General features: G+C 38.0%; 1 protein-coding gene across 1 annotated transcript in view; it reads left to right on the top strand.

The window, feature by feature from the left end:
• The window catches only part of fbxl17 (F-box and leucine-rich repeat protein 17), a 229,773-nt gene that overhangs the window by 72,805 nt on the left and 132,831 nt on the right, over positions 1–24,137 (top strand). Inside the window, exons 7-8 of the mRNA XM_024276157.2 lie at positions 7,347–7,454; positions 18,344–18,474. Coding sequence (XP_024131925.1) covers positions 7,347–7,454; positions 18,344–18,474 — 239 coding nt within the window. The remainder of the gene's footprint in view (positions 1–7,346; positions 7,455–18,343; positions 18,475–24,137) is intronic.

Below are 24,137 nucleotides of genomic sequence, written 5' to 3' on the forward strand. Positions count from 1 at the left end.
TCTGAAGCAAACCAAATTGTTGTGAATCAGAAGCAAAAATGTTGTTTGAAAAAGAGCTTATTTGTGATATAGAAAAATACTGAGCGGGCTACCAGCCCTCTGCTCCAGTCCATTCTGATGCATCCACTTGCAGATAAATCCATGTACATCTTCATTGTCCAGCTTGATAGCTCTAATATTTCTTGCCATTTTTGCTGCCCCTATAATGTTAGGTTGGGGGTGTGAGGGACTGTAAGCTAGTGAGAAAACATGTAAACAGAGAGCTCTCAGTAACAAGGAGAGGAAAGGGGTTGCTTTATTCCACATAGCTAAGTTTATGAATTTTCACCAAAAACTATAAAATAAACTCTATATAGTCTTTTTTAAATTACTGCTGACATTAATCTACCAAATACACTATTTGCTGCATTGATATGATCATATGTCTTTTATTTTGGAAGGGAGTCAAGTCAAAAGTTATAACTTTTTTATACATTTTTTCCTGTCATACTCAAATAAAAATGTTGTTGTGGTACAGTCTTTGGATTACTCATCATGCATATCGTAATGCAAGATGTGTATCGTGAGGATTCAATATGTATCGTAATATATCTCAAGACTGTACCAGGGGAAATTTTGTATTACCAGACTCTTGCCAATACACATCCCTAGTTTGTACAAAAAGGAGTTCAAATATATGTAATTAAATCACTTAACTTTGTGGGTTTACATTTTTTTAGGAAGGTCTTTCAGATGAAAAGAGGTTCAGAGGGAGTCTTTAAGAAACTTTTTGATGTTATTTAATCTTTTTATGACACTAATGCAAGTGTACTATCGAGTTAACATCTTTTTATACAAAAACATTTACCATCTTATTGTCAAGATTTTCACAACTGGCAAACAATGACTTTTTAAACAAAGCGGCTTGGTGAGCATGAAGATGGATCGCTAATAGAATGTGTCGCAGTGTATTCAGTAATCATTATTAATCTGCGTGTCGGCAGATTTTCTTCTCAGCTTGGCCCTGTGTTCATAAAGCTTGGTTAATTAGACTGATTGATTAGATGTGGGCGATTCAGAGCTCTCACCGCAGCCTTTCATCCTCGTCAGCCCTCTAATAGGATCAGATTGCTCTCATATTCATGTACTCCCCCTACCCCACCCTGCTTGTTTGGCCTGTCATTGCACCTCTCCATCATTCTCATCCCTCTAACTGTCTGTCAGTCACATTTTCAGTCGGGATATACCGGCGTGAAAGAAGCAGTCAGGCTTGCTAGCACACTGAAGGCTGAGGTGACATTATGTTAACATGAAAAGATCGCAAATCTCTCCCTGCCTTTCATTCTTTTTCCTCTTTTAACTCCCTTTTTCCCCTTTACCTTTCACTGCTCTCTATTCTAGGTTCCCGTCTCACCATAGCTCATAAATACGACTATTTAGCTTAAAAAACATCTTTCTGGATAGCTGGAAAACAGAAACGTCTCATAGTACATTTAACCTCAGGAACATGCTGCAGAAATCTGCCGGGTGACTTGTGTGATTGCTTTCATGCCTGAGCGTGAAAAGTCATTTACACTTGTTTATTTGCAGGTTTAAATGAGAACCTGCCTTAGTCAGTGGCTGATCAATATACATGTTAGGCTCCAAGCTAAAAGCTCTGCATTTTGCAGAGTGCCTGCTCATCAGCGCAGTAAAGAGACTCTCCCCGCCTGCAGTAAAACTTTACGACTTTCCACGTTGCTGTTGTCTCCGCGCATCAGATATTACAGAGGATGATGAGTGTTCATTTAAAATTTAGCCAGATCACCAGCCCGACATATCAATACAATCCATCTGAGCTCTTTAAAAAGGAAACTGAGTTTGGAGGGTCTGTGTGCACATTTTACGACTTCGTTTTTCTGTTTGTTTGTGTGTTCTGGGGCGGCGATGAACTCGCTGCAGTATTACTCCTGTGAGAGCGTTCATGGAGAAAATGATTAGCTTGGAAATAACAGAAGTTTGATGAAAATCATCCCACTTTAATATGCACCTTGCAGGCATGCAGTTGTTCTTGTTTATTTATAAAACGAGAAAGCTTCAAAACGGCACAGTGTACTTCAGTAACAGAACGTTTTCATAAAGAAATCATTACTTCTTCGAGTGGAGCTCCTGCACACTTCTGTGTGTGCAGGAGCTCAAATTGTCATTGGGATCATTTTGGTGGTTATCTGTATTTCGTGAGCGTTTTAATGTGACTTACAGTACAGTATTGTTTTAATGTATTCCTAAAACCTGCATTAATATGAGAAGGTGCTGTCAAAAAATCTGCAAGCACAGCAGAGCCTGATCTGCTTCGCAATCTCATGCTAATGTTTCAAATAAAAGTGACTGAAATTTACAATTTCCTGCTGCAATCTGCAGCCCTTGTTTCAACAATGCGAGAAAGTCACATTTGCACGATCCAAATGAGAAGTGCAAATGTTCAGTCTTGGGTATACGTGTGGGTGTCTCCAAGCACATCTGTTACTTTGGTTAATGTGTTCAAGTGTTTTCCGAGCCTCGTGTAGAACAGGGCAGACTGAAGTAGAATATAAACCGGGGGGGCGTAGCGATCCATAAATTTACTCCTCCTCACATCAGCACTCTCATCATTTGGAAATGTCAAAGCCTCTCACACTGACACACTGTGACACTCATTTAACAAATGAATATATTCAGCAAATTGTTGCTGCTCACATGGTGAGGAGTGGCTCAGCCCGAACACACAAATGGCACAAATTGAGTTTTTTTGTTTAACTTGTGCTAAGATGTTAGAAGGTGATGTAAGAGAGTTAATGGAGTTATTTATATAACTAAACAATTGTCCCTATGGAAGGGGTTAAATACATGAACTAATGCAAGAATAAAATCTGCTCTTGTACCCGTGAAGTACATACATACGAAAGGGAAATTGCTCTTGATAAGGTAAACTGGAAAAACTGCATTTACAGTTAAAGTGTGTGTGGATGTGGACCACCGAGACAGATTACTGAAGGAATGGAGGTAAAAACAAAAAAAAGTGAATGTTTAAAGTTTTGATTCGATTCATATCGCGATTTATGGTCGACAATACGATTCATAATTGATATTGGTTCATTTTGAACGAACCGATTCACCTGAAATTGATCACAAAAACTTCAATTAGTGTGACTCAGAGATAAATACTGGGTACTGACCAGAGCAGATGAAGTTTTTTATAATTCATGTGTTAACTTAAATGTGTGCACAAACTAACAATTAAACAAGAATTATTAGCAAATGCATTCACATTTTAGTTTCACGAAGTTCAGCCCACTGCTTGTGAATTATTAACTCAACTTTTTGGGGATTTTTTGCTTAAAATGTTTCTTTTGGAATTTAAAAAGCAGTTAGAGTAAAACCAAAACTCAACCTTAGAATATAAATGTATATATACGATAAAAAAATAAAACTTTTTTGAGTACATTTAAAGAATTATTACATTTTAGATCTCATATGATAAATGGTATCTCTTTTAGTTAAAAGTTTTGATGCATTTCTGCTTCTTTTATAAAGCAGACATGATATAGACTTGCTTGAATGCTTTCTTTTGTACAAGAGGTTGCTTCGGGTACTATCCCAGCTTTTTGGACAAACAGAATGTAGAAAACCCCAGCACAGCACAGACAGCACTCTGCACTAACCCTCTTATTCTTGAAAACATACAAATACTTCCTTTTAACTGCAGCATTTTCACCATTCAGACCCATGTTTTCTACTCTCTCTGCTTCCCTTCATCCAAAGACCATTAAAACTAGTTTGCCATTGCTCCAAAGTGCTGCCATATTTTTTTTCCATGTTTTTATATCAAAATCCATGAATAGCTGTGGGGGGGACAAAAAGAGAAGCTTGGGGTGGATTTTGTCACTGTTGGTTGGAGACTAAACTTTGCAAAAAAAAAGCCATTCAGTCTTTTTTATAAACACAAATGCTTCCATACATATGAGCTCAATTCCTACAAAGTCCTCTTGGCCGAATCTTCTCTGGTAGAATGTAAACTTGTTTTTTCTCAATTTCATTTCTAACCTAATGGGATTTACTGTAGATATTTAGCCGTCTCTTTTCTTTTTTTTAACACTTGCCTACTCTGTTGAACCCACACACTCCTCTAACACCAACACTGGCATTAAAGTCAGTCTGAAAGTGGGGTATGCTGTGATGCCTTTGCCTGCATGTCTCTTACACTTCTGTATTTTTGGGAAAACTTTTTGATTTTGTGGGTAGTCAGCTTGAAAATATTTTCCTTGATGATTTTTTGGCAGGAGCTGTTTGGGGAGCCTGCCTCCCTTTACCTGCCAGCTGCTCAACCCCGGCTGGTTCTTTTGTTTTTTTTTCCTTCCCTCCTCAACCTGAAAAATGCAACCCTGCCCGACTCTCGTATCTCCACCTGGCCTCACAGATCAGGTTCCATATTCATCAGTGTCTCCGAGTGGGAGCACCGGCTCACTGTCGATTAATCTTTTCTGACTGCAGTGATTGCCGATGGAAAGTGTGGTGGGTCCAAACCTGTGGTACACTCACTTATTGATTGCTCTAAAAACCTGTGCTCTGTGGAAAGCTGTTGCAAGTAACTTCAACTTGTACACAGAACTGTCTATTACAGAAAGTTGTTTTTTTTTTTTTTGGAAGGTTTGCAAGAGCGATTTGACAAAAACAAGGATTTTCAGAACTTCTCCATAAAGACCCACTCAAATAAAACATATGTTTGGGTGTTTTTATCATGCCTTTGTGGTATTTTTTTCCAGATGAAGGACAAATATAAAGAAAATTAAACTCGAAATTACATTATTATTGTGAATCAAGAGGAGACAAAAAAATTCCTTTATAAAAGATCGTATTTATTTGTTACAAATCAAATATGCTGGGTGGGCCACATGCTTCATGCTATGCTCAATTGTGATGCATCCACTTGTAGACAAATATACGTATGCCTTTGTTTTCCTCGTTCAAGCTGGCATCTGGCTTAAAACTCCCCGGCTTGGATATCTCCAATATCGGCCGCCATTTTTGTTGCACCGATAATGTGAAGTTGGAGTTTGAGAGGCTGTAAGCTAGTGGGAGAGCGTGCCAATTCTTGCCTATTTATCATAATTAAAAGACCACTTGAATGATCGGGTTGGTCTTTAACATTTATACCTCTTTTTGGATATTTAGGAACTGTAAAATGATCAAGTGAACTCAAATGGCATTTGTGAGTAGTTCAACTATATGCAAATAAATCACTTAATTTTGTGAGTTGAAAAATTATTTTAGGAAAGTCTTTTGATTTAAAAAAATGTTTAGAACTACACTTTGTTTAGTCCACTTGTCGTTTACCGCTGGATTTGACGACATAATCTCATAATCATATGATTAATCAGTCACTAATACAACAACATTTAGATGGTCTGTTTTCACATTTCTTTTCCTCATGCTTCATGCATTTTGTTAAATTGCGGAATCAAAGCACAAATTGTTTATTTGTGATTGATAATCCTTCCCTGTGATATTTTTTCATGAACCACATTCTCTTTGCGAGCGTGTTGGCTCCTCACAGATAAGGTGAGAGACAAAGCTTTGGGCTTCAAGGCGTTTTACTCTGAAAAGCCACACTGGTGGAGCTGGTGGAAGATAAATGGACACCTGGCTTGTTTTTTCCGAGTTCTCTCTGCTCTCACTGCCTCCCTTGGTTTTTCATCTTCCTCCACTGGGACTCGGTAACCTTTTAGGTAGTCCAGGAAGAGTCAGTGTGGCATGTGGGGTTCTGACTATGGTTTATTGTCTGAAACTAGTCAGCAGAGTTACCTTTGAGCTAAAACAGTGCAGACTTTTAAAAAGAAGGAAAGCTTGAATACAGACTTAATAGTTAAGATGATCCTAGATTTCATACTTTGCAGCATCAAATTGATGCCCATCGATCTTGTAGTTTTAAAGTCAAGATTTTAGGACTAAGCAAACATGCACTTATTAATAAAAATAATTTTAAATTGATATTTACTTGAGTCATGAAATCTATACGCATATTTTCATTTAATTCAGCTGCTTTCATTCAGTTTTCAATAATCTCCTTTGAATAGTTTAGTAATATGAAATTTCCTTTCCGAATTTTTATGGTAATAATGTTGATTGAAAGTTCTTAGTCTTGTTTAAATGTTTGTTTTATGGCAAGCTACACACCCGTCTCAACAATCTGTCATATGTGGTTGCAAAGTGTAAGGAAGAAAGGTGAAGCCTGTATTGATGAATGCAGTGAAAGCTGCTGGAAATGTTCTGCTGTGGTATTGATCTCTGATCCATTATGAGCTGTTACTAGACGACAGGCTGAATGATGGGATCGCTTCATCCATCATAAGTTGACTCCCATGCCACTCGACACATGCTTAGGAATCTATTCAGTTGTTGTCCTCTTCTGCGTCTATAATCGTCGTGCTTCTGCTCATTTCCAATGCTTCAAATGACAAAACAGCAGTATGGCCGGACTCGCTTAACTAATTATTTATTCAGTGAGGGAAATCACTTTTTCCTAATTTTGCTTTTTAAATGTTATTGTGCTATTTTATTGAAAAAGACTAGACCCTAAAACATATTTTGAACCTTGTAATTTTAAAGGCAATGATAAGTTTATTTATTTATTTTTTTGAATATGTAAACTTTTTCTTGTTCATTCATGAATAGATTCCACTTTTATTAGTTTTTTGAAAATGCTCTACAAAGATGTTTTGGTTCACTCAGAACTAAGAGGTTTCTCTCACACCTCACATCTTTAAATTTATGAACTCCGACTCAGTTTTTGCTCAGACTTTTTTTTTTGTAAGTCAGATGTAAAATAAAGTTGTTGATTTTTTTTTCTTGTTATTTAGTTCTTTTTATAGCTTGGATAAAAACATCTGCTAAGTGACTTCCTGTGAAGTAAGTGTTGGTGAGCCGTCTTTGTTAAGCCAACTTTTCTAAAAATATATTTTCCAAAAGCTAAATGTTTGTTTGGCTTGTCAGAAAAGGACTTCATTTTTTTTTATTTATTTATTTTTTTTATTTTAAAATATTTCCTGCCACTATAAAATTAAGACTTTCTCTGGGCAAATCTTTTTCTTTTGGGTGAAAAAACCTAAAACATGTTCTGCATTGACACTTAAATGAATGAAAGAGTGTAGAAATCTTGAAATATCCACCAACCATGGGTTTAAGAGATAACATTTTAAGTGTACAAAAATATTACTGGGCATCCTATTAAAAACCCTAACTATTCAAAGGAAATAAAGACTGGAATTTTGGTATTTTGAAGGAAGAGGTGTCATTTTCTTCTCTTTAGCAAATAAAGCTGCTCACTCTCGTCTGTTAATTCTGTTTTCCAGGTCACGGATCAGTCTGTGCGGGCCGTAGCGGAGCATTGCCCTGAGCTGCAGTTTGTGGGCTTTATGGGATGCCCTGTGACCTCTCAAGGTGTCATCCATCTTACCGCGGTAAGTTTAGCCCCAATCTTCACCCTAATAATCCGTTTTGACGCATCTGAACATCTAAATTCAACTTCATTTGTATAGCACTTTTTCTGTTACAAAGCATCTCAAAGAGCTTTCCCCAATAAAAAAATATAACAGTAAGACAAAAAATAGTAGTTAACTGGACCATATCTGCTACCTACAGTAGGAAGAGTCTTGGTGTAAAATGTCAAAGTGGTGCAAATCTTGCAATTTGGCCATAAAACGGAAACGATCTAGATTGACCGCCTGGTCCATACGTTGCTACTAAATCTCCCGAGTCCCTCATTGGTCAAAGCTCAACCTGATTTCAATGGTCATGCATTTTGTACTTAAAGCTCAAAAACAGTTGTAAAATCTCAGGTAGCTGCACTTAAAACGCAAGAGCGTTGTAGGCGGAAGCTCAAAGCGCACTTTTACATGCATTTAGATGAATTTGGTGTCGTAAAGGACGGTGTGTACCTAGCTTTACAGTAGTTTGAAGAGCCTGGGCTACTTCCTGGTGTTAAAATTTTAAAAAAAAGAAAAAAAAAAGAAAGAAGGAAAAGATGTCGCATTTTTAAATCTTCTTTTGGGCCAAATCTGAATCCCTCCCCTACAACTGCTCCTATCCCCTATATTTAGCCCTCGAAACGGAGAGATATGGAAAAATATTGTTTTCTAATTTGGACGTCACTCCCACTAGATGATGTCATCAATAGTCGCCGGTCAGCACTTAATAAATACACTGCATCATCTTTTTTTTTTTTAGCAAAAAGTCTTTACATTTAAATGTAGACGTTTGTGCTTCAGAGCACACCCACTTGAAGAAATCAGTTTCTCCACCACGGCACAGCAAAGCATGGAACACCTTTACGGCGAATGGATACAGAGCTCACGTTTCTCCGTCTAACAACCATTTCAGACACGCCAACCCCTCCAAATACGCCTACAATTGGAGAGGTAGAGAAGAATTTAGATTTGTAGTTTAGTTCTTGTCTTTAGAAGTTTTACTTTTTTTCCCATAATCCGGTTTCTTTAACTAAACTCCTCTGGTAGCTGCAGGCCACACGTCTTCCTCAGGAGGCTTGTTTAACTTGGGGGGAGTAAATTCTTGACCGTACTGTGTGCTTTATCTCAGACTTAGTTTTCCAGTTATTTCGTGTTAACTTTTAAATCTCATGAAAGCCTAATGAGATGAATCCTAATAATGTGCTGCTGTTCTGACTACACCCTGCTGTTTGGATATTACCATGTTAATGAGCAATGCTCGGTGCTTAAAGCTGTTTCATGCAACACACCGTAAACACGGACACACATACATTACGCTCACATCATGGCTGAAATGGAAGTTTCCAGAAAAAAATAAAAAAAATCATTTCACCTTGCTTTTCTTCTCAGACATTTTCTTTTCCCATCATGGAATCTGAGCAGAGTGTGTGTGCAGTGATGTGTGAGTCCACCCCCCCCGTCCTTGTGTACAACAATTTGATTTGTGCTGATATACACTTGAGCGTGCACACACCTCTGTGGACCTTTATGCTCTCCTTCCTCCCCGAATGCAATTACAGTTGTGTTAATATGACGGAGGCACCCGATGCTGCGCTGCATTATTAGATTAAACAGCAGATTAATTTGTGCTCGTAGTTTTGGCCTCCTATCATCTCCGCAGCCTCCTCTGACCTTGGCAAAAGTGTTGTAGACAGACAGTAATGAAGCCAGCCAGTCATAACAGCATTAGCATACGTGAAGATGGCGTGCGCCTCCAAACACAGTCCAGCAGTCATCTCTTATTATTTATTGCTGTTTTATACAAAGCAATAATTTAGGAGCCCTAGAGAACAAGCCCACAATACTGCTAATAATATAAAAAAAGATTTTGATTTTTGGAATCAAAAACAATTAAAAAAAATATTTTTTTGTTTGTGTAGCTTCGTATTAGTCCACTTTACAGAGCATTGACAAAGTATTCACCCCCTTGGATTTTTAACCCTTCACAAATCTCTCAAGGTCAATAAAAATTTTATTTTTTTCCTCTCGAATTTAAATAATATATATATATAATTTTAAATTAAAAAAACATATTTCTACAAAGTATGTAAATTAAGCAAAAATATTCATGAACATCCAAGAGGTGAATACTTTTGCCAGGTTCTGTACATCAGATATGCTCACAAGTAAGTCTTAGAATTTATGTTTAACTCAGTTTTTAAGAATCAAATTCAAGTAAAGCCTCAAATCTTCAGCTGTAATTTTAATTTAAGTTTAAAGCTGTAAAATTTAAAGTTTAAATGAACATTTTGTTTTCACAAACCACTTTAAACAACTTGTAGAGACACAATAATAGGCGGATGATGTGCCTTATTCCTAATTTAAAAACTTTGTGTACAAAACATTTAATTTTTTAAAGTGAAAGGGTTGTTTTGGGCTGAAAAAATTTGAAACAATTGAATATCTATCACAAAAACCAAACCTCAAGTCTCAAGTGAAGGCTCAAGTAGTGCGACTCAAGTCCAAGCCGCACCTTTGCAGTACAACTGTTTATTTTTATGAATGGAAAACTTCAAGATCTTGTACCTGTTCAACTTTAATTAAAGTCCTTGTTTTTGCCATTTTAAAAAGTTTAGACTAATAAAGCTGAACTTTTATAATCTTAAAAGTTTTATTTGAAATGGATAAAACACTGTTGTATACATGTGACACAGTGTTACCTTGTTTACATGTGAAAGTAACCTGCAATATGTGAAATCTGCAAAGTAGGATTATATAAGATTTTAGGTTGCTTTTTACACTTTTCTCAGACTGAAATGAACATTTTTACATTTTTTGTGTATTTTTGAAGTTCAAACCTTCATAGAAAGTCCAGTTTTATAGAATAAAAACAAAGATCTCCATGCTTTTGAAGATTTATGTAGATTTTGCAAATTGAACCCATTCTGTACCGGAGACACAGCATGGATGAGATTGATCGACAATAGTCTACAGCCAATCAGGATGCAGAAGACAAAAAAAGCTTTAAAATCCGCTAAAAGCAAACTGTCCAATAGTTAGTCCATTTAAGGTGACGCGCAACATAGCTAGAGATCACTGTAATGGAAATAATACTTCATCTTCCTAATCAGATATGGAAAATTCATTAAAAAATTTACAGCTATTCCCCTAAAAAAAGTCTGTCTTCTAGTTGCTATTGTAAGAGTTCAAACCCATTCTAACAAATGGAATTACCAAAATGGATCTTATTAATGGGCTAAAAAGACTTTATAGTACAAAAAGTGAAACAATCTTGGCCTTTATTTCCTTCATTTCATTCATTACCATGTGAGATCCATATGCTTCTCTCCGACTCCCCGCCTCCGCCTCTCTCCATCTTTCTATAATCTCTGACAGTAATTATCTCATTTAGCAGTTGATTCCTGCTCTCATTGATTCCCATTTGGTCCCATCCAGCATCGATTAAAAATCATATTCTTGCTTTTAGAATCGTTGCATTTCTGATGACTCTATGGACCCGCACTGAATCCTAGACTGAAGCGTGCCGCTCTTTTCCGATTATCACACATGCCCTTCCATCCCTTTCCTCCTCTAATCGCACGGTCCCTAAGATTCTACTGTACCCACTCAGTTTCGATGTGCCAGAAATTACAGATCCATTAATTTTATTAACTCCTCTCATAATACATTCTCATTTTTTTTTTTCGTACATTGGCTTCTTACCAATTAGGATATGTGAAAATCAATTGAAATTTTATTTTCCAAATCAGAAGAGCTTCTATTATTAGGGTCCCTCTGGTGCTGACAAGTTCAGCGCAGATGATTTGGAAAGTGACTGTAAAGTATTTATGATCGTCTGGTGGTTTTGCATTGCGAGACCAGACAAGAGCTTTGTTGTCTTTCTGCGATCCACAAAAACTCAATCTTAGTAGCCCAGTACCAGCTAACAAATCAACAGCACGCTAATAAATTAAAGAAAGTGTTGACATCTGATGGCTACAAGTCAAACTAATTGAAAACAGGCTCTGTAACACTTTCTTCATTGGTTATAAATTATATAGAACATGCGGCTTTAGACGTCAGAATGAAAACTGATGATTTTAAAAGCAAACGTGTTTTTGATGTGGCCGTGTGTGTTACTGTGCCAGGGATTTGCAGATTTTTTTTTTTTATTTATGGTTGGCGTTTAGATTGAAGCTGTATGTTGACCCTAAGGTTCTTGCCATAAATAATAGTTTTGTCGATGAGGCTTGTCACATTGCAAGGCGGTGTAATGGATACAGAACATCTTGAGAGGGAGGCTTTGTTGGTGTTCCAGAGTCTTCGGTAATTTTCTGCTCCTCCCAGCTCTCTCTGCCATTACTGGACTTCCAAAAGCAAAGTCATCATGCGTCTCTTCCAAAGATGCTGCAACCTGTGCCCTTTCCTTTTCATTTCAGCTCCATTTATCTTTTTTTCTCATTTAGTTATGTGTTTTGTCTTTCAGTCTCTTTCACGCACACATATGTTCACTCGCCTCGCGTCCTTGGATCTCGCTGCCAAACTGCTCTCTTCTTCTGGTAGTGATTAAGTCCAAGGTCGGCTCTATCAGAGAGCCAGTGTTTGAGGGCAGCTCCCACTGCCAAAGAGCCTTCATTCCTCCAGCATTAGATGTCCCACTGATGGCTTTCCTTTGCTTGTCATGCTTACCCACAATGCCCCTCCTCATACATCAGCCTATCGCTGCCCCTTCAGACACTTTGGGCCTCAAAGGCCTTTTTTGTGTGCGTGAAAGTTCCCACCCTCGGGAGAAATCCAGAGACATAACAAATGGAGAGACTGTTAAAGAGAGTGTGTCAAAGATGAAAAGAAAGTATATTTGGACACTGTAACAGCAAAGTCTTGCGTCTCTGATGTTCAGAACTTGCGCAGAGAAAGTTTCTGGTCCTAATTTGAGGCCATGTAAATTAATTCGGCCGTGCCGCTCTGGTGGTTTTGTTGTTGTTCTTGAAGAGAAAGTTGGGACTTTTTGATAAATGCTCTTTGGATTTGACAGGATTGGACCGTGGGCAATACCTCATTCCTTCTTTGTGTGTTTATGACCAAATAAAACCGTCTGGTTTACAACAGGGAAGCTATATAATTTCATAACTGAAGTCATATGTTTTTTGCCTTGCTGGTGGCTTAGTGGAGCTGCATGAACAGTACTTTGTTTTTACAGCCCGTTCTTAGTTTGGATTCAGCTCAGAAGCAATGAATACCTTTGAAATTGAAAGCCATTTATGTATTTTTCCCCCCATTTATTAGCAGGTAAGCCAGTAAAGTGGTAAACCAAAAAAGGTTGAAGGTACAGGTCTTCACTCATCGCACTTCTCCAGTCCCTCTCTGTGAAAGGTGAATGCTGTCTGGCTTTGCTGTAGTCTGCCGGGCCCTTATCTCCTCCCCTGATGGGAGCACAGAAAATACATAATCACTGTGTCCTGTGACAAACTGATAACCCCCAACACAAACTAAGAAGTGTGTGTTCACACGTATGTGCGCCATGTACAGACATACGTGGGACTGAAATGTGTGCTCTGTCTCAAAGGAGGTAGCCGAGAGGATAAAGGAGAGAGGAGACGTCAGAGGGATTTGAGGGAAGAAAGGTAATGGGGCAGTGGGGGTTGCGGAATGAATCGAAATTTTAATAATAATTTTCGCGACTGCTGTATGGAAGAGATTGGGGGATTTATGAATATAATGAGCGGAGGAGAGCCTAAGGATGATGTGCGTCTCATCCAAGAGTAATTGAAGAATAATTTATTTGGCTGTGAGACTTTTCACCAGCAGACAGATGGAGATACACAGGTTTTTTTGACCTCTGGAGGGAGGGGATATCGTGTCTCATTACCGCCACAACTCGTGTCACTGAGCTGTGGCTGTCATTCGGTGTTGCCACAGCGGTTTGTCTGAATGGACATCTGCACGCTGAAAAGAATCTCCCTCCTTCTCCTTGAGCCTTTTCTCCACTTCTGAGTTTGTTATCAAGACCGACACACAGAATTAGTGACTGAAAGAGTTGGACCAAGGAAGGAGCGCAGTAGAGGAAAAATAAGCGATGGACTCTAGACGGGCAACAGAAGAGATAAAGATGGGAGCTAAGCAAACATGCTCATGAAGGACTCAGCTTGCTAGTCACACCAAAAATACATGTACATCATATTCAGTGTTCAACATTTTCCTGTCTCTTCTTTCAAATCTTATAGTACTAATGCGTACTGGTAAGAGGGAACAGATACTACAGATTCAGGCTCACCAGGGTTCTTTCCGTCTTTTTTGGGAGGGGGCGATCTTGAATGCACGGCTGCACACTTAAACCACCGCTGCCATCCGTGCCTCGTCTTGCTTCACACCGTTCTCCAACAAATCCAGACAATCAAACTAAGCCCTCTTTCCTAGGCCTTTGAATATATTTCAAATCGACCTTTGTTTTTGCACAGAATAAAAAAGGTCACCTTTTATAACTATTTTTCTGGTCCCTGTTTTTAAACCTGGATGCATGAATAAAACCTCTAAAATTAATATATTTTAAATTTGCAGCTTAAAGATTTTTTTTTTTTTAATTCAAGAAAATTATTTAAATTCTGATTCATTTTTACATTTTCAATCTAAAACCAGTTTAAAACAATGTTTTTACACATGTAGCAATTTAAGCTCCAAAAGGGTAGAACTTTCACGAATCCTTACAATAAAAATAACAGAAAAAAAGGTTTATTTAAATTGTTTTTTTAAAACAAAATTAGAAAATTGTGTAGTCAAAAAATATCCATAATTGCTAAACCCCTTCATACCTGAATCTATTTTCAGATATGAAAAAAAAAAAAAAACTTTTTTTTGCTTTCATGTAGATGCTAAATTAAGGTAATTGTGAACCCAAAGAGTTTGCATCAATAGGCGTCAATTGGCTATAATTAATATATATATATATATATATTGTCTTATTGCACCTTGTGGGCGTCTATATATCTTTTATACCAGAAGAAATGTATTTTGCCCAGCCAGGCTTGCATGTTAAACGTTGACAGGAGCATAAATTTAGTGCAGGAATAAAAAAAAAAAAAAAAAAGCTGCTCATTTATTCCCAAATCGTACATTTTTTCTGTTTATGATTAAAAACAATGCTCGCTCTGTTCGGACCTTTCTGAGTGTAACATGGCTGCTTGTGAAATGTTGGATATTGATGGAAATGGACAGCTACAGCCATGAACTCCTGGGGTTTTGGCCAGCGCATACAGTTATGACATCATATCCCCTCCACGGGGTCCGCCGTGTCTCAACTTCCTGTTTAGCGTCATTAGGCTTGATGCTGTGTGAGGATTTGTAGTGAGACCGGCGCGGTAAGGCAGCACAAACGCAGGGCTAGGGTCCGTGTTCTCAACAGAGTCATAAAAATGCCAAATCAACCTTTTCATGTGTTGCAGAGGAGTGTGTGCTTGGCTGAAGGATGACATGGCTTTGAAGCAGCCTGGTTCTTTTTTTTTTTTCATTATTATCATTTTCAGTCATGTTCTGGGTTTGACCTCTGAATCAGACCCTCATTTTTTCTGGAGATGCTTTGAATCCAAGGAGGAAGGAGCCGCCTGCTCAGCCCTCAGAGCGGCGGTCTGGAAGTTTGGACTGAATTAAGCTGCTTTTCTTGCATGTTTGTGTTGCTGCGCTTGCATCTCAGACAATAACCATTTGTTTGTCAGTCTTATTCATTTTTTAATTCCTCTAACTTCTATTTGATGTTCTTTTTTTCTCATTGCTTTGAGCAGATTAGCTCCAGTAATTATTGTGCTAAAATTATTCATTACATGTTTACATACACAGACAGGTTTTTTATTCAGTAAAGATTGTTTTCATCTTTTCTAATATTGAATGCTTAACAAAATATTTTCATTATTTATTTTACAATCAATTTAAACATCCGTTTTTATTGTTAAACTTTTTCCTCAACCCATTAAATAAACACATTTTTTTTCTTTATTTTGCTAGTATTTAAATTACTTAATTTTATCCAGTTTGTATCTTAAAAAAGTAATCTCAAGTGATAAAAATAGGATATAAAGCTCTTGTATGTATTAGTTTAGAAGATAATTTATTCAATACAGTGTTTAAATATATTTTCTTTTTGAGTGTAATATTTTAAGCTTGATGCTCCTTTTGTTGTTAGGATATTTTACAAATAAAACTGCATAATTTTTAAAATATTGTTTTCTTAACCTAATTTTTTGTAGGAGAATATATATATATATATATATATATATATATATACATACAAATTGTCCTTAAGAAATAAAGGGGTGTGGTTTTTCCGCTAGTGAGTTTTATAAACTAAAATACTGAAGTTATTTTCTATAGGCATTTCTATCATTTCTATACCGCTCATGTGACCATGTGTGCATTCACTTACTGCGCACATGAGTTTGCAGGGCAGACGTGACAAACGCGGCGCAGATGGATGTTGCAGGTTTCTGTGTTTTTATGAACGGCATGAATAATTACTGCACTGTAGCTGCCAGCTCTGAGGAGACAATACAGAGTCTGCCTGGTGACAGACTTCAGCCAACGAGGAGAAAAACCTGCCGAAAATCCCCCTGCTCATTTTCCTCACTTTCTCCCTGACTTGCTCTCCTCGCTCTGTTTCACATTTTCTTCACTTTTTTTTGTTTTTTTTACCTTTGCCTAAAACCTCCTCTCCACATTTCCTTTTTCACTTTTACGTATATTTGTTTCTGTTTATTTGGAGGAATTGGACTTATTAAACCCAAAGCTGTCACCATAGCCTGTCACATTTTGCAAGTGTGACTAATTACTAAGAGATTGCTGTTTGCATGGCGTTTCGTACCAGAGACTACTGGGATATTTTTCATTTGGCAGATGCTTGGTAAATGGCGGAGTTTATTTTCGTACAGTGGCTTTCACAGATGGATTACCAAAGTCAGAGTCTCAGCCGTGACTGGGTCTCTATGCTTTCATGCAGACATCTGCTAAATTTTGGGGTTTTCTCTAACCTAGCTACACAGTCAGCCAATCAGAACTCCTCCTGGCTGCCCTGATTTCTTATTGGGTCTGTGTATCAATGAAACGCTGCTCATTGGTCGTAGTAGAACTTCTCTTTAGTGGAGATGGGCAGTTTTGAAGATTTGGGGAACAAATACTTCACATGTGGATGCTTTGAAAATTCACTTCAGGCTTATTAGTCAGACATACTAAATGAAAAAAGTGTTTGTGAGAGCAGAGGATGTTTTCGTGTGTGTGCAGAGAATGTTGATCAGTGTAACTGCATGTCTGTTGCTGTGATTCTTTTTTCCCCACTTTTTGATCTAATAGCCTGCATCTAAATTTCAATTATGCAGAGCCCTTCTTTTGCAAACAATTCAGAGTTTGACCATAGTTGTGTTTCAAAATGTTCAGAATACTTTGTTTTATTGATTTGCATGAATTTCCTGAAGTTCTGTTCTAACCTTTACCTTAATAATTAAACCAGGTTTCAGCCAAATACCAGGAACTATGGGAGTGTTTGCTCCCCTAAGAAGCTAAACCCATACAATTGGAGCGTATAAACATATTTATGCCCCTCAAACTGAGTAATAAATACAGCCACATGCATGCATGCATGCATGCACACCCTGATCGGCTCCCCTCTGAATGAATAATTTAGCAGTTCGATTCACTATTGGCCACAGGGGCACATGGCACTTTGTATGTGTGAGCTTTTTTGTGTGTTTATGTGTGCATCTTATCACCTGCTTGCCTGTGTGAATATCTGTGATGACAGCTTAGGAGTCCCCCCCCTTTATATTAGGTTCTGGGGGTTTTATTGTATTATTTTAGTTGTCCCCGAAGCTCACTGCTGTGTTCTTCGCTCGTCTTTGCCTGTATAAACCGTTTTGTGTCAATTTCATTAGTCTGTCTTTGGAGTCAAAAGGCCAGCTAAGGTGCCAATAAAAAATAAGCTGAACTTTTGGAACAGAAGGTGTGTGTCCAGCTTTCTGTGAGGATTGACAGAAAGCCACAGGCTGCATGTTTCCTTCAGAACAGTCCAGCACCTCGCAAATGTTTGTCTCCAGCCGGAGTGTTTTCTGATTCTCGGTGGTGGCAGGGCACAGTGTTTACATGTGTGCTTACTTCACACAGCGAGCCATTGTCCTTATCCGTTCCCCCCCTTGTGTCTTCATGCTGGTGCGTATATGTCATGCCTACAGAGCCGACAACAGTGCGCAGTGATCTTAACACCTACTGTAAGCTTGTTTTCTCTTTAACCTCGGCCATGACATTTACTTCTACACCTCCCTGGCGGCTGGTTTGGATATCATGCCTCTCATCTTGCATCCCTTGCGCCTGTGTAGTTGTGGGCTTCATATATTTGTGTGTGTGTATCTTTTTCTTGAATACTTATGAGGAGGTATCCCGATATTCACCTGAGCTGGCTCCTTTAAAGCCTTCAGCGTTTGCTGAGCAGTGTGTCAGGCAGGGTTTCCCAGAGTCTTTAAGGAAGAAGAGGCTTTAACTTGAGGATTAATCTACACCCCGCATTATAGGCTATTCAGATCTGGAAGTAAGATTATTGAATGTCAGGGGGATGAAGGCAGGGAGGATTGGGTGATTACTCCAGTAAGGAGTAACTTCTTTGCTATGTCATGCATGATTTGCTATTTTGTGAACATTATATAGCAGAACTTTATTCACTGTAAAGATTAAAATCATCCACTTCCTTGAAAGTGCATCAAAACCCAATATTATTCCTTCAATATCTTTCATGCAGCACAGAGTAATGCGCTGAAGTGTTTGTGAACTGAAAGTACAGCTTAAACTCCCAGTTGGGTCTATTTGTCCTACATATTGTGTGGTTTTGATGTTATTAAGTCCCTATTATTGTTTGCATTTATGTCGTCCTATAGCTTCATAACCTGAGCGTCCTGGATCTACGGCACATCTCCGAGCTCAACAACGAGACTGTGATGGAAGTGGTGAGGAAGTGTCGCAAACTCAGCTCCTTGAACCTCTGCCTCAACTGGAGCATTGACGACAGGTGAGTTCAGTTGAGCTTGAATTGGTGCACTCCTGCTCAGCACAATAATTAGCATAATAGTTAACTGCAACACTGAGCAATTAAGTATGACAAGATAAGAGGGAAACAAGCTAAGAGCCCTACATTAAACCACCAGCTGTGGAGCTCAGTTTTGGTTGGCAACAAAAATACAGAGATGTTATAGTATTACTTCTAAGGTCCTTTGGTCACACTGATCAAGGTTCTGTTCTGGTAAAAGTATAGATTCAAGAAAAGGAAGATTTGGCTAAGTTTGAAACAAATTACCGGACAATACTTAAGGATTTTCTAGACAAAACATTTAATTATGGACAAAATATAAACAGTTTTTGGCTTTTTAGCTTTTATCTTCAGTTCCCAAGACTTTTTAGTAATGACGTTTAACATTAGTTTTAAGAGAAAGCGACCAATGGGGACTTTGTTTTTTACAAATGACTTATTACTTTCTTGACTGATACCAAATAATAAATTACTCCTGTCTGTTATTTATTTTTAATGGGAAATTAGCAATTTGTTGTTATGGGTTATGTTTGATCACTTTCAAAACAATAATATGGAATTGGACTTTTGCCTTACATTGTTTATTTCTGGCAGCACATGCTACCCATTCAATACTAGAGCTGTCACAGACAACAAGAAAAGAACCATTGACTGTATGTGAGAACTGGACTGAGTGACCCCTCCCCCTTTGCATGCTCCAAGAAGCCAAAATCCATTAGACTTCTATAGAGAAATAAACCAATCCTGCGATTTTACAATCAGAGGTCGACGGCTCCACCCCTGCACCACAATTTCCAAAACGCAGACTCCTGATTGGTGAGAGAGGTTGCCATAGTAACACTCACTCAGACTTATTTGGACCAATCACTGCTTAATGACGTCTGTTTCCAACATGGCAGCTTTTGTATCAGAATAACACGTAGACTGAATTTAATTCATTTTGTTGAGGCTGGAAGTAAGTCATTTTCTGTGTGACATCACACTCACTCAATCCAGTTCTCATTTACAGTCAATGGAAAGTACACACACTCCTCAAACTATTGAAATGCTTTAATTGTTGCAGAGCTAGCATAATGCTTCTGAAGCCCATGCAATATAAAACACTTTTATCAGTGCAAAGCTGTTTTCTCCTCATCAGAATCGGTTGGTTTATGTCAAAATTTATTGGAACTTTATTGATTGTGTAAATGGTTAAAGAGTTACAATAAATCAAAGAATGTCCAAACTGGAAACTGTTGGGGTTTGTTCCAGTAAAGTCACATCAGATCTGCTGATATTCACATGCCTAAACATTTGAAAGTTGCCAGAAAACAGGAGGTCAAAGATAAAAAATAGAAATATGTTCTTTCTCAAGCAAGCAAGCTGCAGGTTAAGAAACAGATAAAAGAATGAAAGAATCCACATGTACTTTCTGGTACTTCTTTTTTTTGTGTGTTTGTGTAACTTTTCTGTTCATGTTTTTCCTGTGATATTGAAAAGAAGGTTTTTACCGTGCGAGACAACCAGAGAAAACCTTCTCCTCTTTTATTTATTAGCTTGTGTTTTATTCATATGTTTCTATTTAATCTATTGATTTACAGCTAAGGCTTCTCCGCAGACCGCACTCCCACTTTGGCTTAGGAGTGCCATCACAATATTGAATGTACTGTGGTGCGTAGCAACAATGGGTGCTGGAAAGCTGTGTGTATGTGTGGGCAAGCATGTGTGAAAATTTTGCTTGCATTATTGAGTTTACAGCCAACATTTGGTAGGCTGGTTATGGAAATACCCACCTGCCTTTCAATCAAAAAACATGGAGTTGGGTGAAATCCTCCCAGAGAAATGTTGTGTTATCGTCTTCCACTGTTCAGCCTGGATTGATTCAAAGCTGCATTGATTCCATAATGATATTTACCACATCGGTCGAGGGGCTGAAGGTGTATGTGTGTCAGATTAGGCTGGATCACCTGAGGGAGTACTGGAATTGAAAATGGTGTGAGTTGGGGCAGTCTGTCTAGGAGATAAGGCTCAGCTGTTGCTGTGTGCGTGTCTCTGTGTGCATGTGCAGTCTTTTGAGTGAAAGATGGACAATAAAGAATGACAGGCTGCAGTGGGCCAGTAATAGTTGAGGAGTCTGAAATAGTTGAAGAGTCTGCAGCCCAATTTTGGTGTCTCCTGCGCATGGATTCAAACCGCAGGAATACAAAAGCTCTACGTTTACCTTCAGCTGCAAGGGAATGCATGTACACTAAATTTACTTCACAGAGATATTAGAAATGTAAAGAAAAACTGTGCATGCCACTTGTTCTTTAGATTTTAAGGCCATGTCACACTGCCACTACATACATTTAGCAAATATTGCACAAATGACAATTGTTCAACCTGCCTTCCACATCACTCTGCGAGAGACACCTCCCCCATCACCACCCCCTGTCTGGACCAGCCGAACGGGACTAGCAGAAATTCCCACTGGGCATAGACTAATAAAGGGTGAAGATCGGGTGATTCATATACCACTCACCAAATCCGCAAGTCATGCATGAATCATACGTGATTGTTGTGCTGTTTACATGCAATTCATTAGTGGTTCGTGACTCAATTACGTAATTTTAACGAGAAATGTGCATCATATAATTGATATAAAAGTTATTCATTGGTGGTACTTTATCTGAAAATTGTTGGACATACGTGGAACAGATGGAAAGCCACAAATTTGCGTATGCATCTCACAAACGTCACACTTAATTGCATAAGATTTACGTAATAATTCCATACAAACAACATAAAATACGCATAAACTTCATAATTCTCAATCCACCAAAAATTTTGGACATCTCTAAGCCAAATTGGTGTAAGGCTCCGTTGGCCGTGATCGGGTCATTGACTAATAACATACATGTATCGCAAGAGATCGAAATTACATATGTGGAAAATGCGCAACATGTATGTAGTGGCAGTGTGACACGGCTTTTATATGTCCATGTTTCCTGATTGTTTAGGTCTGATATGTTGACATGGAAATGGAAGTCTTTATTCTGTATTTAAAAAAATTAACAGCTAAACATTTAATCAATAAAAAGTTACAGATTATGTGTAAACGTTATCTGTAGGAGAGCCAAAAATATGTTCAGCTAATTCAAAATTGTCTTTGTTTTACTTCCAAGGAAAGACACTGGAGTTTATTGGCCTTAAAGTTTAAAGGGTGGTCTGTTCATGGGGGTCACGTCTTTTTGAGAAGCCAACACACACATGTACCTCCTCACAGAGCCGCAGGATGCTCTCTTGTCACAGTGATGACCAAAACGCCCCAGCCCTTTCCTTACCTTTCTCTCAAAGGGTACAGCTGGGTCAGCTTGTGTCTGTTTCAAACCGATGACAGTGTGCTGTGAACAGGTAAACAGGCGGAGGAAATGACCCCTGTATTTCCAGGATCAATTTGACCCCCAACTAGACGCTATTGAAGAGATGGAGCTCTGTGGGAGGTAAAATACATCAGCCAGTTTTCCTTCCCTTCTTTCCTTTTGTTGCCTTCCCTTGTCTCCCACATCACGAATAAAATATTTGAAAAAAAAGGCTGAACTAACGGCATAATTTGGGTGCCACCAATGTTCTCTGTAATAGCAGAAAGCAGCATCTCAAAAGAAGGAAAGTGAGAAATAATAACCAAACACAGACTCCCATTGCTACAGTCGGATGGGCAGATTGCGCCTGTAGGACGCCCATTTTTGGGTAACTGTCATTTCTTGGGGAGAAGGGATGGGCTGTGCTGCAGGTGGGCACAGCTGGTAGCGTTATTTCTCTGCATCCTCTTCCAGTGATGATGGGGGGACAATGTGAGATTGTGGTTTTCAAACGTCACACTATTTGAAAATGGGAAGGGAGTCGACATAAAAGGGAAATTGCTGAGAAAATGGCAGCGCCAACTTTTTAAAACCTCAACTCAGAAAGTTGAAGCAGTTTCTTTCATTTTACAAAAAGTATTAACGATTTTTTGGGGGTATTTTTTCCTTACTCATACACTTTTTAGAACCAGAGTCAAGTGGAAATTGCTTCATCTGCAACCAGCCTCCTGTGGTCATTTGAGGAATTACAATATTTGGTGTTTGGGGAACAGAAGTTGGAGGCTTTCTTAAAACTCTCTTGAATTGTTTTTCAAAATAAAATATATTCAAATGAGGGTGTGCCTTTCTAACAATAAGAAACGGAGTTGAGATAAAAAGTATCTTATTTTTTGAGGTATAATTTGTGTTTTTAAGCAACTTATGGCCAAATGCAACTCATGTGATTTAAAAATAATAATATTAAAAAGCAACAACTACTAGATGGCTCTGTAAGTGTGTGTATCAGTATTTACTACGTACAAAAACGAAGAAGAAGAAGCGTTCCTCCGTCTTAATTCTTCCAAAGCAGCACAGATGATCAAGATTTCAACAGATTTAGTGATTTGAACAGTTTAGTTGTTAACATGTTCTTTATTCTATGATTGTGCTAATTGTTGTTTACATGTTGTGGAAAACTTCTATATTTCTCCAATTTTTCATGAAGCTAAATAAGTATAAGTAGCTGCTTTTCTATGACACATATGCGCAAAACTTTATCAAAATTCTAGAAATGTCGAAAAGACACAATTTCATAACTACATAAAATCATAATTATGTGAATATACACAAAACAACTCATGCAATAAGTCATTTAAGAACATGGCAACAGATTTGAACAATACTTTAATTTATAGCAGCACTCATCATCATCTATCAAAGGAGATGTCGGCGTCTTATTCAGGCCATAGAGCGGCAAGCTACATGGGAGAGGCTACAGATGAAGCAGTTTTGAGAAAATTGTGGTTGGTGTTTTTACAAAAGAGCTGTGGATCCAACAATTCTGGTTGTTGGTCACATGACTCATTTAATTTGAAAAATGTTTTTCCATGCTGTTTTTGTGAAGTATTTCAATTACAATGCATTTTAAAAACCACTTCTTCCAAGTGCAAAAACCTTTTTCAAAAAAATGCGAGTTTATTTGACGTTGTCGTGTTTCCATTATCGCAAATCCAAGATTGCGTAATTTCATAGCCAATGGAAATGCAGCTAATGTGTTACTAGTGAAGCATGCAAATACTTAGAAAATAGATAGTAATATCTATTTTGTTATGGTTTGCCTTTTTAAATTTCTCCCAAAAGTATGCCTCTCCAGTATGACATATGTATGATTTTTCTGCTCCTTATTTTGCATTTTTGGCTGTCCGGAGTGATTTTTAGTCTGCAAAATATAAGAAATTATTTTAAATTAGCCTAACAACCAAAAACAAAATTTTCACTCAAGAATTACTCAAACCATTCAATAGGCAAAAAAAATAACAAACCTGAAAGCAGACAAAGCAGTCAGTGCTACTCTGCTTACATTTATCGTGTTAAATGCTTGTGTTTTGTGTTGACATTCAGATTTATGTGCATCTCTGTGTGTTTGTGAGCGCTCTCTGGTCACTTGGCCTGCAGTCGTTGCTGAAAGCAGATGCATGGAGTAAGTGAGTCATTTATTTTATGAGACCTCTATTGTTGAGGCTTGGTCATTTCCCAAGAGCACTGGCAGTCCTTCCCTCTTTCCCCATTCTCCGTTTATTCATCTTTCTTTCTGCCAGCTACATTCAAACAGGGAAATCAATATTC

This window comes from Oryzias melastigma, linkage group LG9 (genome assembly GCF_002922805.2).
Source record: "Oryzias melastigma strain HK-1 linkage group LG9, ASM292280v2, whole genome shotgun sequence".
In the NCBI taxonomy this organism is placed as follows: Eukaryota; Metazoa; Chordata; class Actinopteri; order Beloniformes; family Adrianichthyidae; genus Oryzias; species Oryzias melastigma.